A 15,705-nucleotide genomic window follows, 5' to 3' on the forward strand; every position below is an offset into this window, starting at 1 on the left:
CAGGTGGGGAACCTTGGCTTCCTCCATCACTGGAGCAGGCAAGCCTCCTGTTCGCTTCAGCTGCCTGGCTGCCGGCTGCCATCTTGGTTGGCAGTTAATTTGCATATCACCCTGATTAGCCAATGGGAAGTGTGTCAGAGGTACGGTTAATTACCATGTTTGTCTATTATTAGATAGGATTGAGGTTATGTATTTTTGGCAAAAGTAATGTTCCTTTCTCAGTGCATCATTTTGGGATACTTGCTGCCAATATGTCTTTTTATTTTCTTGTTTAAAGTATTACAAATAGTAGTACATATGTCTTCTTTTTTCCCCATTGACCTCCCCCTAGCCTACCTTACCCACTGGTATAAGTCCTTCGATTGATCTCTTACTCCCGCTCACCCCCCCACCCCGCCCAACACTGCCCAGCCTTCCTGCTGTAATTTGACAGTCTGTTCGATGCTTCTCTATCTATCTTTTTATTCTTCAGGTTATAATGGTCTTTATTATCCATAAATGAGTGAGATCATGTGGTATTTGGCTTTCACTGCCTGGCTTATTTCACTTAGCATAATGCTCTCCAGTTCCATCCATGCTGCTGCAAATGGTAAGAATTACTTCTTTTTTACAGCAGCATAGTATTCCATTGTGTAGATGTACCACAGTTTTCTAATCCATTTATCTACAGATGGGCATTTAGGCTGTTTCCAAATCTTAGCTATGGTGAATTGTGCTGCTATGAACATAGGGGTGCATATATTCTTTCTGATTGGTGTTTGTGTTTTCTTGGGATATATTCCTAGAAGTGGTATCACTGGGTCAAATGGCAGTTCCATTTTTAAATTTTTGAGGAAACACCATACTGTTTTCCATAATGGCTGCACCAGTCTGCATTCCCACCAGCAGTGGCCAATATGTCTTATTACTAGTGATGTTAACTTTGATCACTTGGTTATTAAATTGGTGTCTGTCAGGTTCCCCTACTATAAAGTTATCATTTTTCTCTTTTTAATTAGTAAGTATCTTGTGAGAAGACACTTTGAGACTATGCAAATATTCTGTTTCTGATCATACTTTTGCTTACTACGTTTACCATCCATCAGTGGTTCTTATTTTAAAATGATACATAATACTAATTAATTAATTTAAAATTTGTGATTAAAAACGTAACATAAAATTTACCATCTTAACCATTTTTAAGTGTACAGTTCAGCAGTGTAGAGTATAATCACATTGTTGTATAGCAGATCTCTAGAACTTTTTCATTTTATAAAACTGAAACTCTCCATGCAATATTCTTTCCCCACTCTCTGCTTTTAGTAAACACTTTTCTACTTTCTGTTTCTATGATTTTGACTACTTTACATACTTCATGTGAATGGAATATACAGTATTTTCTCTTTTGTGACTTATTTTGCTTAGCATAATGTCCTCAAGATTCATCCATGTTATATCATGTAACAGGGTGTCTTTTTAAAGGCTGCATAATATTCCATTATATGTATATACCACATTTTCTTTAGCTGTTAATCTGTTGATGGGCATTTGGGTTGCTTCCACATCTTGGCTATTGTGAATAATGCTGTAATACTTGTAAGTGTGCAAGTATTTATTTATTCCATTATTTATTTATATCAGGAGCTCATAGGTATTTTCTTCTATGAGTTATAATTTATTATTCTGATTATTTATTTTGTTAATCTAATTGTTCCAGTTTGGGCTATTGGGAACTCCTTCAAGTTCCTTTCTACATGCCTTCATCATTTAAAAAAATATATATTTTATTGATTTTTTACAGAGAGGAAGGGAGAGGGATAGAGAGTTAGAAACATTGATGAGCGAGAAATATCGATCAGCTGCCTCCTGTACACCCGCTATTGGAGATGTGCCCGCAATCAAGGTACATGCCCTTGACCGGAATTGAACCTGGGACCTTTCAGTCCGCAGGCCGATGCTCTATCCACTGAGTCAAACCGGTTACGGCTGCCTTCATTATTTAAAAAAAAATATTTTTATTGATTTGGGAGTGGGAGAGAGAGAAAGAGAGAAGCATCAAGGGTGAGAGAGAATCACTGATTGGCCTTCTCCTGTACGGCCCCTACCTGGGCATGTGCTCTGACCAGGAATCAAACTGCTACTGAGCCAAGTCAGCCAGGCACCTTCATCATTTTTTAACACTTCCTTATTTTCTGACACTGTAAGATATTTCAGGTTCATGTTATATTTTCTTTGCTCTAGCCTGGGATTCAACAGTTTCTCTGAGGAGCCTTGGTTCATTTTCTTGGAGAATGGTTGCTAATTGTGCATGAGCCTGTGTTATTAAATTTTACGTAGGTTTTTGAAAGCTGCGTGGTATAGTCATCTGAATATATGTTCTACCGTTTAATGAACTTTACTTCTTTAAGCCTTAGTGTCCTCATTTCTAATTTGGGGAAAGAAATATCTATTTTTGCATGTTTGTTGTGAGATAAACATAAGTAAAACACTAAGCATAAAAGTGCTGGGCATATAGGAGGTCTTCAATAAGTTGTAGTAAGTAATCTTTTTTTTTGTCCTTACCCGAGGATATTTTTTCCATTGATTTTTTTTTTAGAGAGAGAGTAGAGGGGAAGGTCACGGGGGTTAGGGGAACATGTGAAAGAGACACATCGATTGATTGCCTCTCGTTTGCACCCCCCGACCGGGCCAGGGATTGAGCCTGCAACCGAGGTAAGTGCTCCTGACTGGGAATCAAACCTGCAACCTTTTGGTCTGCTGGCTGATGCTCTAAACACTGAACCAAACCGGCCAGGGCTGTAGTAAATATGTTTGTTGCTACTTATGTTCATGCTACTGAGATAAATTTTCTCCTCAAGGTGTAAATTGGAACTTAAAAAAAAAGTTTGTGCTAAAATTATATTAAGCAAGTTGCCACCTTTCCCTGGTCTTAGTTTCCTCATCTGTGAAATGAAAAGGTTGGATTTAGATGCCTGAGATTTCTTCCAGCTTAAGTGTTGTTATTCTAAGTTACTTCTTAGTTCTTCTATTGCTTTTTCTCCAAGCTAAACAGCCTCAATTCATTTTAACCTTTCCACTAAGACCTTTTATTCATCTCTTTGATCATTCCTGTGGTTCTTTTCTGGACCTTCTCCAGGTTGTCCTATTTAAACACACACACACACACAGAAAACATGAAAAACAATCTGCCTAGTTTTTATTGAGTGTCACTCCGTGCCCAGAATGGTGTTGAGCATTGGGTCAGAAAATAAAAGAAGTTTAAGATAGACTGAGCCATGGTAGAGCTTATACTTTTGCTAAAAGGACCAGACACACCCATGGTAATCAAGAAACACTTGAGTCCTCACCTTCTTCTCTTACCCTTTTCCCTTTTTCCTTCTTTCATTCTGGGTCTTTTCATTTTCAGAACCTTTTTGGAAGCAAAATAAAAGGGCAAAATCTTATGTATTTTTTAACATGGGGCTGTCTGAAAAAGAGTTTATTTTTGAAGTTGTCTGGAACAGGTCTTTACGTTTATATTATGCATTATAGTTTGTATATCTCTTTAACGTACATTATTTTATTTGATTCTCAAAACAAATTTATGAGACAAGAAGAGCTAGAGTTTCAGCCTAAGTCTTCTGACTCAGTGGTTTTCTCTTTCCATTATGCCATGGCTTCTTCACCTTTGCCTTCTCATTCATCTCTCACCTGCTCACTTTAAAAAAAAAAATTTATATTTATTTATTTATTTCAGAGAAGAAGGGAGAGGGAGAGAAAGATAGAAACATCAATAATGAGAGAGAATCATTGGCTGTCCCCCACACACCCTACACCAGGGATTGAGACTGTTACCTGGGCATGCGCCCTGACCAAGAACGAACTGTGACCTCCCAGTACGTAGGTCAATGCTCAACCACTTAACCATACTGGCTGGGCTCCTGCTCACTTCTTAAGTCTTCTCTATGAAGGCTTTTCTGATGATTCTAGGTCATTCTTTTCCATCTCCAAATTTCTTTTGTTTACTAGTACACTGCCTATTCTACATCTTTAAGCATTTTTGTACATTTTATTGAAGTATAATAAAAACACAGAAAAAGGAATAAATCATTAGTGTACAGTTTAATGAGTTATTACAAAGTAAACATAACCAGCATCCAGATCAAGAAATAGAACTCCAGAAGCCTTCTTGATCCCCTTTTCATCACTACCCATAAGCAAGGTTAACCATGGTCTTCACTTTGAACACCATGGGGTAGTTTTGCCTTTTATACATATGGTACATACTTTCTTGTGTTTGCTTTCATTCAACTTTGTTCAGAAATTCATCCATGTTGTTTTGTGTAGTAATAGTTTATTCATTCTTATATAATAAAAGCCTAATATGCAAATTGTCACTTGGGCGGTCGTTTGACTGGGAGACTGGGAGTTTGCTCGCTATGACATGTGCTGACCACCAGGGGATGGCCGCGCGGAACATGGTGGGTGTTGGCAGTGTGGTACTGGCAGTGGGCGGCAGTGGAGGCGCTGCTGGCCCTGATGGGCCCTGACGAGAACGGGACCGCAGTGGGATGGTGGAGCAGGTGAGCGGGTGGTACCAGGCCAAGGTGGGTGTGAGCAGGGGTTTGATTGCCCTGCCAAACATCCCGCAGACAGTGACCAGCGGTGGTGGCAGGTGGCGGGGCTGCCACCTGGTTCCCAGGCATTGAGGGAGCTGGATGGGGAGGCCCCAGTCCCAATGAATTGTCCTGCAAGCAGGATGGTGGAGCAGTGAGGGGGCAGCACCAGGCCAAGGTGGGTGCCAGGTGGGGTTGTGGGGCTGTGAGGCTGGGGATACGAGCTGGGGCCCTGATCTCTGCAGGCTACCCCGAGGGACCCCACTCGTGCATGAATTCGTGCACTGGGCCTCTAGTTGTGATATAACATCATATGGATATACCATGAATAATTTATCTGTTCTCCTGTTGATTCATATTTGTATTGTTTCCAGTTTGGATTTTTATTAATACTGCTGCTTTGAATACTCTTGTACCTGTTTTTTGGTGAACATATGTACACATTTCTGTTGGAGTATATGTACTTAGAAATGAAATTACTGAGCCATATAGGATGTGCATACATTCACTTTCAATACTGCCAAATAATTTTCCGAAGTGATCATACTGTTTTACACTTCCACCAACAGTGTATGAGAGTTCTAGTTGCTCTACATTCTTGCTAACCCTTTTATTGTGTGTGTGGTAGGTGATCTTTAAAATGTGATATTTGATTCTGTTTCATGAGCAGTGAGTCTTCTTTCTCTTCTCTACAAGTTATGAACTTCTCGAGGATAGGGATTCTGTTTGTAGAATCCCTAAAACCTGGTACAAGGCTGGCATTTTATAGGGGTTGGATGAATGAAGCATGTAAGGATATAAAGGAAATAATAAGACATAACTATCCAGGTGGTTTCATTTGTTCATTCAACACATATTGAGTGTTACCCATGTACCATGCATTGTACTTGATCCTGATATTCTACCTAGTTCCTACTGTCATGGATCTTTTAGGTAGTAGTGATAAAAAAATAAGCAAGTAAACAAATAAATATCTATACTAATAAAAGCCTTGGTGCCCTTGTGCGACAGCCTCACATCATCACTAGATGGCCGCGCCATGTCGTCACAAGATGGCGGCCCCATGTTGTCACAAGATGGCTGCCACAAGATGGCCGGCAGGGGAGGGCAGTTGGGGGCAACCAGGCGCGCAAGGGAGGGCAGTTGGTGGCGACCAGGCCAGCAGGGGAGCAGTTAGGGGGTGATCAGGCTGGCAGGCAAGGGCAGTTGGGGGTGACCAGGCCAGCAGAGGAGCAGTGAGGGGTGATCAGGCTGGTAGGCAGAAGCAGTTAGGGGCAATCAGGCAGGCAGGCAGGCGAGTGGTTAGGAGCCAGCAGTCCCGGATTGTGAGAGGGATGTCCGACTGCCGGTTTAGGGATTGGGCCTAAACGGGCAGTCGGACATCCCCTGGGTCCCAGATTGGAGAAGGTGCAGGCTGGGCTGAGGTACACCCCCCCCCCCTCCAGTGCACGAATTTCATGCACCGGGCCTCTAGTATAGGATAATACAACATTATTGAGGACTTGGAAACTAGATTCTTAAATTCACTCATAGTTCTACTAATTTAATGAAGTAACTTTTTCATTTCAGTGTGTTCCTTCCTAGGCTTGCCCATATGCATTCATATTTTTACCTATAATTTTATACATATTAATGTGTTTTTTCATGTTGCTAAAAATAATCTAGTGTAAGTTATGGACTTTGAGTGATAATGATGTGTCTATGTAGGTTCATTGATTGTAACAAATGTACCACTCTTGTGGAGGGTATTGACAATAGGGGATGTTTTGTGTATGGGGAAGAGTGGATATGTATATTGGAGCGCTCTGTACTTCCTGTTTATTTTTCTTGTGAACCTAAAACTTCTTTAAAAAATAAACTATTTAAAAAATCTCAGTGTAGCCCTAGCTGGTTTGGCTCAGTGGATAGAGCGTTGGCCTGCTGATTGAAGAGTCCTGGGTTCGATTCTGGTTGGGGGCACATGCCTGGGTTGGGGCTCTATCCCCAGTAGGGGGCGTGTAGGAGACAGCCGATCAATGGTTCTCTCACATCATTGATGTTTGTATCGATCTCTCCCTCTCTCTTCCTCTCTGAAATCAATAGAAACATTTAAAAAAATCTCAGTGGTTACCGGATTTTCCATTGAGTACCTTAATTTAATTAACATCTCCTTCCTTAGTAGACCTTCCCCCCAGTTTTACCCACACTCACTCTACAATGAGGATCTCTTGCATGTATTTTTTTATATTAGGAATTTATTTTCAAAACTATGTTTATGGGTCTTTATTATAATAAACCAACCTAATAGTGTTGTGGTGAGGATCGAATAAGGTGATATATGTAAGGTACTTAGCATAGTACCTGGCACATGATAATAGTTATTACTTTTGCTATTATATTGCCAAAATACTTTCAAATGCAGTGTGTGAACATAAAAGGAAGGCAATTCTGATCTGAACAATGATGATGGTGATGAAGGAAGCTTTTATGATTTATTGAGTATATATTTTGTAAAAGGCATTTTACATATACAGTAGGGACTTATCGATGGGGTGGGGGGATATGTTCCAACACCCCCTGTGGATGCCTGTAACTGCGATAGTACTGAACCCTATATATACTATGTTTTTTCCTATACGTACATACATACATACCTATGATAATATTTAATATGTAAATTAGGCACAGTAAGAGATTAACAGCACTAACTAATAATAAAATAGAATGATTATAACAATATACTGTAATAAAAGTTATGTGAATGTGGTCTCTCTCAAAGTGTCTTATTGTACTATATAGTCACCTTTTCTCTTAAAAGAAGCACTTTATGGTATCTCTTTGGCATATCTGAATTGCCAGCTTCACTGTTCTTATGCTTTAGGGCCATTATTAAGTAAAATGAGGATCACTTGAACACAAGCACTGTGATACTGTGACAGTCTGTCTGATGACCAGTATGACTAAAGGATAGCATGTTTATGTATACACTGGACAAAGGAATGATTCACGCCCTGGGTGGGATGGAGTGGAAAGGCATGAAATTGACATGCAATTTAAAATTTAAGGATTGTTTGTTTATGGAATTTCCCACTTAATATATTTTGACTGCATTGACCTTGGGTAACTAAAACTCCTGAAGGTGAAACAACAGATAAGCGGGGATTATTGTATTATTTCTTTCAATCATTACAGCTGAGTTTCAGTAACTTCCTCATGGCCACCTAGTTTATAAGTGACAAAAGCAATTTTTAAACAAAATTGACTGATGTGAAAGTCATTGGTTCCTCCGCTCCCCCCTGTATACTGCACTGCTGCCAATGTTTAAGTAGGTATTTATTGCAGTTCCAGTTCTTAGAGTTGACTCATATTTATTTAGTTCCAGGTTTCCAGGGCAGAATCCTTTTCTTTAGCCAAGTATTCAACAGGTACTTATTAAGCACCTACCATATACCCGACAATATTTTTGGTGTCTATCTTGAATCCTCTTGATGACCAGATCACCAGGAACTGGGTTAAGCAAGGCTGAAAAGATTCTATAGTCTTTACTTTAAAGCAGTTCTGCTTAGATTAACCCTGTAAGTGAATGCTCAGTGTTGCTTACATCTGTGTTGTTGTTTTTTAAACCCCCAAGGGGCCCCAGATGAGCCAGTCCTTAGCATGTGGTGGATCAGAACAGATTTCTGGAATAGACATACAGCTGAGTAGGAAGTATCACACTACAAATAAGGTGAGAATTATTAGTGCTTTCTGTATTTATAGAGTGCTTTCACATGGGTGTTCTTATTTGACTCAGCGAAACTGTTAGCTGGATGAGGCAAGGAATTTTATCCAATGCAGAAGGTTGAGGCTCAGGAAAATGAAGTGACTTGCCCAAGGTCACAGGATGGTAAGTGACAGACCAACTGAATGTTTGAACCTAAAGCTTCTGATCTCATGTCCTTTGTTTCTTACATTATACTCTTGCCTGGACAAAGCTTTAGAGCAGCGGTTCTCAACCTGTGGGTCATGACCCTTTGAGGGTCGAACAACCCTTTCACAGGGGTTGCCTAAGACCATCGGAAAACACATATATAATTACATTACGATTCATAACAGTAGCAAAATTACAGTTATGAAGTAGCAACGAAAATAATTTTATGGTTGGGGGTCACCACAACATGAGGAACTGTATTAAAGGGTCGCAGCATTAGGAAGGTTGAGAACCACTGCTTTAGAGAAGTAAGTCTTTCTGAATTTTTACATGTTAAAAATCAAGTAATACTTAACTTTTGGAGAATTTATCGATTATATAGCCTGCCCTCATTTAGAACAGGTTTTCCTTGGAGTTATTTGCAAACTTCAAGACTCATGTCCTCTGTTAATCATTAATAAAATTTGTTATACTAAGAAAATGCAAAAAACATCTAGTTCTTATTTCACTGGTTTCAGAGTATTTTTCCTTCCTTTTCCTGTTATGTCAATAAACATAGAACATTCCTCTTCTCGTAATTGTTCTTTGGGAAATGTGGGGTCAAGGGTACTTTTAGACTTTTAGACTTTTAGAAGTACCCTTTTTCGTAGAACTTTTATTTTGTTAACAAGAATTGATCATTTCATAGACATGGGTTCATAGGCATATGGTCATTGAGGTAAATATGTCTCATTTTGAAATTTGGAGAGCATCTATTAGATAGAGTTCCAGATATGTTTGCATTAAGTAATAAGATGACCAGAAAAATCAGAATAAAAAATTCTAGCCCTGGCTGGTGTTGCTTAATGGTTAGAATGTCAGCCTGTGCACTGAAGGGTCATGGGTTCGATTCCCTGTCAAGGGCATGTACCTGGGTTGCAGGTTTGATCCCAGGGCCCCCATTGGGGCACATGTGGGAGGCAACCAATCAAATGTTTTTCTTCCCCTTTCCCCCATCCCATTTCCTCCCTCCTGTCCACTATCTCTAGAAATCAATGGCAAAAATATCCTTGGGTGAGGATTAACAAAAAATAAATTCTAGGTGAAAAAAAAAATCGAAGCAATAAAAATGCCCTTAGACCTAATGAGCAACAAAAGCATTAAAACTAATTTTTTAAAAATATATTTTATTGATTTTTTACAGAGAGGAAGGGAGAGAGATAGAGAGTTAGACACATCGATGAGAGAGAAACATCGATCAGCTGCCTCCAGCACATCTCCCACTGGGGATGTGCCCGCAACCCAGGTACATGTCCGGAATCGAACCCGGGACCCTTGAGTCCGCAGGCCGACGCTCTATCCACTGAGCCAAACCAGTTTCGGCTAAAATTAATTTTTTTTGCCACTAATTTTGGTCCCCTTCTTTTGGTTAAATAGCTTTCTACTACCAAGGATTTCCCACAGCCAGTTGAGGAGAAGGTTGGCGCCTTCACGAAGATAATAGAAGCCATGGGATTCACAGGACCTTTGAAATACAGTAAATGGGTAAAGTCTTTTAAGTTCTCCTTTTTTCTTTTTGGGCTTTGTGCTTTCTGTTCCTTACAGAAAATTTTTTAAAACTTCTGCTTTGCTTTTGTGAAATTCATACATTGAGAGCTTCAGAATGTGTTGTTATCCCCTGTCCCCTTTCTAAGTCAGATCTATACAACATGAAAGGCTAAAATGTTCCCTCTACTCCCTTAACTTGATTCCTTAGAAGTATCTCAGTAACAAGCAAGCCAATAAGACTGCCCTTTGCAGGTTCTTGCTACATGATATGTCATGTAGATGAGTTCTAAGGAATTACATGGCCAGATGTTCTGATGAACAGTGTTCTTAAGGAAACATTACTCTCTCCATATTTATGAGTGATTTTCACTAGGTCATTTTAATGACTTTCTTTAAATTTTTACTAATAAAAGCATCTTTTAAATTAACTAATAACCCCTGTGATTTATGATAATTCTTATTGTGGGGGGAATATTTGCTAGCTGTACCTTCTTAGTCAGCTCTTGGCCTAACATGTTATCTGCTATATAGTAGTTGCTGTAAATTAATGAGTATCTTCTCTGCATCAGGTGCATACTGCCCCTCGGCTTTTTAAACAATGCCTCTAAGAATTAAAGTAATAAAACATTGGCCATTCCGTTTTTTCTTATTTTCTAGTACTATCAGTTTCTCTCTACCATTATGGCAGAACTGCCTTTTGAAATTGCTAGGATGTTGGATAAGCCTAATTAGTCATAAGTTAATATATTCAAAGAAAGCCAATAGATGTTACCTATTTTTTAGATAACATAGCTTTGCCCAAATTACCAGATAATGCCACTTAACAATTTTAACAAGTTGGATTCAAATTAGAATTTCAATTTTGTTAGACTTCTACTTTTAGTTTCTTCTTATAATGTTTGGTTCTCTTCCTAACGATTCTCACTGCAGCAAATATAGACTTCTCTCTGTAATCTCCCTTTTACATAAATTCTGAAAAGTGAACAGTGATTCCAGTAAGGGGCTTTGAAAATACAGAAAATAGCACACATACGACCCTGAAGTTATGAAGCACCTCCTGGAATCATCAAAGAAATAATAGTTATGTTATGAAAGTTATCTTTTCTATATCTTAATTCTTTGACAATTTATAATCATTGGTATTTTTGGAAATGTTATTAACCAGAATCTTTTCCCCTATTAAAAGAAATGGTTATGATTATGTATTTGGATTGAAAAACTTAAAATGTGTTTTGTTTGAAAATTAGAAATTAGTTAAGAGAAAAGGGAAATGAGAACAGAAAGAAGGAAAAGAAAAAAATTTATTCATTTCTTGATGATTGGGTTCTACTTGGTTGCTACTCTATTCTTTGTCTAGTGTGTTTTTTTATAATTCCAGAGGGAAAGTTGGCTACCATTTGGAGGATTACTAAATCACCAGAAAAGTTCTTCACTGCTTTAGCTTAAGTTAGCCTCTGATTTTTCTTGATTCCTTTGTGACCTCAACTAAGTTTCTAATATTTGCGTTTTAAAAAATTTTTGAGATGTGGCAGTGTCCACCTGCTATAACCAATTTTAATTTGTGACATCAAAACATCAAAGTATGACATTCTAGTATAAGTTAGGTGGGAAAATACAGGTATGTCTTTCCATTTTGAAAGATTATGAGCCCTGAAATGTATGGCTGGACCCTTGCTTGGGATTGCACTGGCAAGATTCTTTGATTTTTGTGTTTTTACATGCCTTTGATTAGGGAATAACATGCCGGCTGTCTGTCCACATCAGCAGTATCAACCGTTTCCCTCCCTCTTTTTCTATAATGTTTTCATGTGGAATTCCATTTTTATTCTAGATTCATATTTAAGAATTTAAATGTAGCTTTTCCTTACCTATTTGACTATCCTGAATAACTGTTCTTTTTCATTATCTTTATGTAGCAATATCAGGTAAGACAAGGACAACATTTACCAGATTCAACTACATGTCATAGAATAGGCAGTTTCCAGATTAGCATTAAGTCAAAAAATGAATCCAATTCTGAAGGACACTGACAAACTGGAATGCATTTAGGAGTAGGCACTGAGCCATGTGAAGGCTTTAGAAACCATGTTGAATGAAGCATGGTTGAAGGAAATAAGGATGGTTAGCCTGGAAAAGGGAAGACATGATGGTTCTTCTGAGATATTTGAAGGACAGATATAAAAAAAATGAAGAGACCAGTGGACAGGTGATGTTTAATAGACACTTGTTCCATGAAGCAGATTTAAGGTCAATAAATAAAAATCTAACAAGAATTGTCCTCCAGTGGGATAGGTAGCTTCACAGGGTCATTGGACTTATCTGAATTGGGGCCCAGATGGTTGACCGTGAATCAGGAATGCTGTAGAAGGAATTCCAGTACAGAATAGAAGGTTCAAATGACTTCAAAGCCCCTTCCCCTAGTGTAAGCCTTTTACTAGATTTGTTTTTCATCTTGTAGTGTGGAACAAAATGCATGTTAGTAGGAGAGCTGATTTTCATTTCCTAAAGCTGTCTTAAGTGTTTTTGTTTTAATCAAGTAGACCAATGAAGTCTTCCATAGTTAGAACGAAATAAACACAAAGTCATCTGAGGACCAGAACAAGTAGTACATACTGACTAGGTGGAAATTTATCCCACCTACCTCCTTAACTTATATTAACACATGAATCTTAAAGAGGTTCTTTCCCCAAGTTGTTATTTCCAGTCCCTATATGATGGTCTCAGGGGACTTGCTTTAGAGATTTGTCCAGGAAAATGGCTCACCCGAGTATAAAGGGTTGGCTTTGCTGTAGGAAAAATGAGGAACTATAAAATACTCCTGATTGCCACAGTATGAGCACTGTATAAATAATACCTGGCCAATCTGGTGAAGTCTTCATTATTTGTAATGAATGCTTTCTTCATGAACATGTTGTGGGGGGAAACCTCCTTCTCAAGGAAAGATTTGGGCCTTGGACAAAAGTCTGCCTTTCCTTGGGCAGGGTGATTAATTATGAACCCAGAGGACTGACTCTCTCTCTCTCTCTCTCTCTCTGCAGAGTTTTAAAAAATCAAGAAACAGCTACTAGGAATTTTACTTAAAATTATGTGTTTATAGTTGAATAGGCCATAAGTCTATGAAAGCAGGAGTTTTTGATGTGTTTTTTTTTTTGTTTGTTTGTTTTTTACTGCTCTATTCCCAGCATCCAAATCAGTGTCAGGCATTGAGTTAGATACTCAATAAATTATTTGTCAAATGAAGTGAAGAGCTAACAGGTGTCCTAAACTCCCTGTCTCAAGGATAGGAGTAGGCCTGTCAAGGCCAAAGTATTAGGATAATGATATCATTAGGATATCATTAGTTTGGTGATGGCAAGGACCATTGCTTCCCAAAATATGTTCTGTGTCAAATGATACTTCCAAGAACTTGAAGGTGTTAATGAAGTTAAATAGGTTTGAGCTTAGCCTACTAATGTGAGTCACTGATTCATTTGCAAATGTTGAATCAAATTTGCATTCTTGGGAGAAATACCACTTGATCCTGATGTATTGTCCTTTTTAAATATTGATGTATTCTATTTGTTGATACTTTGTTGAGGACTTTGTAGCTTCATTCATGAAGGCTCTGGTTTTATAGTTTTGGTTTTGCTATCAGAGTACTATTGGTCTCATAGAATGAGCTGGGAAGTGTTCTTTCCTCTTGTTTTTTGAAGAGTGTGTAGATTTGATATCTTTCTTTAGATGTTTGGTAAAATCCTGTAGTGAAGTCTAAGCCTCAAGCTTTCTTTTTGGGAAAGTGTTTTTGTCTCTCCCCTCCAAATCCAAGTACTTTGTAGATACAGGACTATTCATGCTATTTTTATTTTATTTTAGTGAGCTTTGTTTGGTAGTTTGTATATTTCAAAGAATTTGTTCATTTCATCTAGGTAATCAAATATATTGACCTAAAGTTTTTCCTAATATTCCCTTATTATTATATTAATATCTTTAGGATTTGTGATGTCCCCTCTGATTCCTGATGTTGGTAATTTATATCTTTTCTTTTCTGTACCAGTCTGACTAAAGTTTTATTAATTTTACTGATATTTAAGAACCAGCTTTGGCTTCTTTGACTTTCTATATTATTTTTCTGTTTTCAATTTTATTGATTTCTGCTCTTACTTTTTATTATATCTTTATTTCTGCTTGCTTTTAGGTTTAATTTGCTCGGGCTTTGTTTAATTGTGGGCTTCCAATTCTGATTTACTCCTTATATAAGTATATAGATATCTGCTGGTTACATGTTCTGTTCCATTTTCCCTTATATGAGCTTTAGATTAAACACCTTGAAATCATGACTGTCCTCAAATTAGCAAATTAAAAAAATCTTAATCAGAGACATAATCCTTCCTTAACTTATTATGGGTATTTCTGCCCATCAGAGACTGTTGTTTTGATTCTAGAGAGTATAGAGAAAATGAAGATTACATAGTATTGGATATATAATATATCCTTGGTGACTTTGAACCTTAGTAACATACCTCTACTAAAATTCTAAATTGGTTTTTCTTTAGTTGCTATGTCATTCTCAATTTGTGCATATTTTTTTAGTCTATGCATATTTGAGTTTATAATTTCCTCTGTCATATTAAGAATAAACAAGCTTTACCCTGGCCAGTATGGCTTAGTTGGTTGGCACCATCCCATGCACTAAAAGATTGCTGGTTCAATATGCGGTTAGGTAACATGTGCGAATTGTGGGCTTGATCCCTGATAGGGCGCGTGCAGGAGGCAGCCAATCCATGTTGTGCTCTCACATCGATGTTCCCGCTTCTCCTTTTTAACTATCTATATACTATATATAAAAGGCTAATATGCAAAGTGTCCCCTTGGGAGTTTGACCGGGAGACCGGAAGTTCAGTTGCTTGCTGTGATGTGTGCTGACCACTAGGTCGCGGCACAGAACAAAGGAAGGTCTCAGTCAGCAGCTGGAAGGCCCCATCTGCCCTGATCACTGGCCAGGCCTAGGGACCCTACCTGTGCGGGCCTCTAGTTCTTAAAAAAAGAAAAAGAAAAAGTAAATAAGCTTCTATAAGCCTTTTGTTGATGTCCTAGTTTATTTGTATCCTTAAGGAGGTATTTTGAAAGTCTCTAGAAATACCTGTTTAGTTAATACTGAGTTGATCTTCAGCCGAAACCGGTTTGGCTCAGTGGATAGAGCGTCGGCCTGCGGACTGAAAGGTCCCAGGTTCGATTCCGGTCAAGGGCATGTACCTTGGTTGCGGGCATATCCCCAGTACGAGATGTGCGGGAGGCAGCTGATCGATGTTTCTCTCTCATCGATGTTTCTAACTCTCTATCTCTCTCCCTTCCTCTCTGTAAAAAAATCAATAAAATATATTTTAAAAAAAATACTGAGTTGATCTTCAGATCTACAATTCAATTCTTAAAAGACCTTATTTTTATATTTTCATTAAGGCATAATGTATATATAATAAATACATAAATCTTTTTTTTTCAAGATGATCTTTCATGTTGAGCTGCTTACTGCAAACTCAGAAGGAGATCAGTGCTTCCCACTTATTTTATTTGTTTTTTGTCCTATTTTTTTGATTGCTTAAAATATTACAAGTAGTACATTTGTCTCCCCCCACGCCCTGACCGTCCCCTAGCCTCCCCTACCCCCCAGTGTCTTGTGTCCATTGGTTATGCTTATATGCATGCGGACAAGTCCTTTGGTTGATCTCTTACACACCC

At 38.3% G+C, this 15,705-nt stretch overlaps 1 protein-coding gene across 3 annotated transcripts in view; it reads left to right on the forward strand.

Annotated features, from left to right (window-relative positions):
• LOC102761403 (ubiquinol-cytochrome-c reductase complex assembly factor 1) overlaps positions 1-15,705 on the forward strand; it is a 113,942-nt gene that overhangs the window by 19,898 nt on the left and 78,339 nt on the right. For 2 of the 3 annotated variants that reach the window (XM_006764563.2, XM_015564478.1), the window contains 2 exons: positions 8,185-8,280; positions 9,880-9,987. In XM_006764563.2, the coding sequence (XP_006764626.1) occupies positions 8,185-8,280; positions 9,880-9,987 (204 nt within the window). Of the gene's footprint in view, positions 1-7,332; positions 7,338-8,183; positions 8,281-9,879; positions 9,988-15,705 lie in introns of all 3 variants that reach the window. The other variant, XM_015564479.1, reaches the window with a different exon arrangement.

Source organism: Myotis davidii, unplaced genomic scaffold, assembly GCF_000327345.1.
Source record: "Myotis davidii unplaced genomic scaffold, ASM32734v1 scaffold38, whole genome shotgun sequence".
Lineage (NCBI taxonomy): Eukaryota > Metazoa > Chordata > Mammalia > Chiroptera > Vespertilionidae > Myotis > Myotis davidii.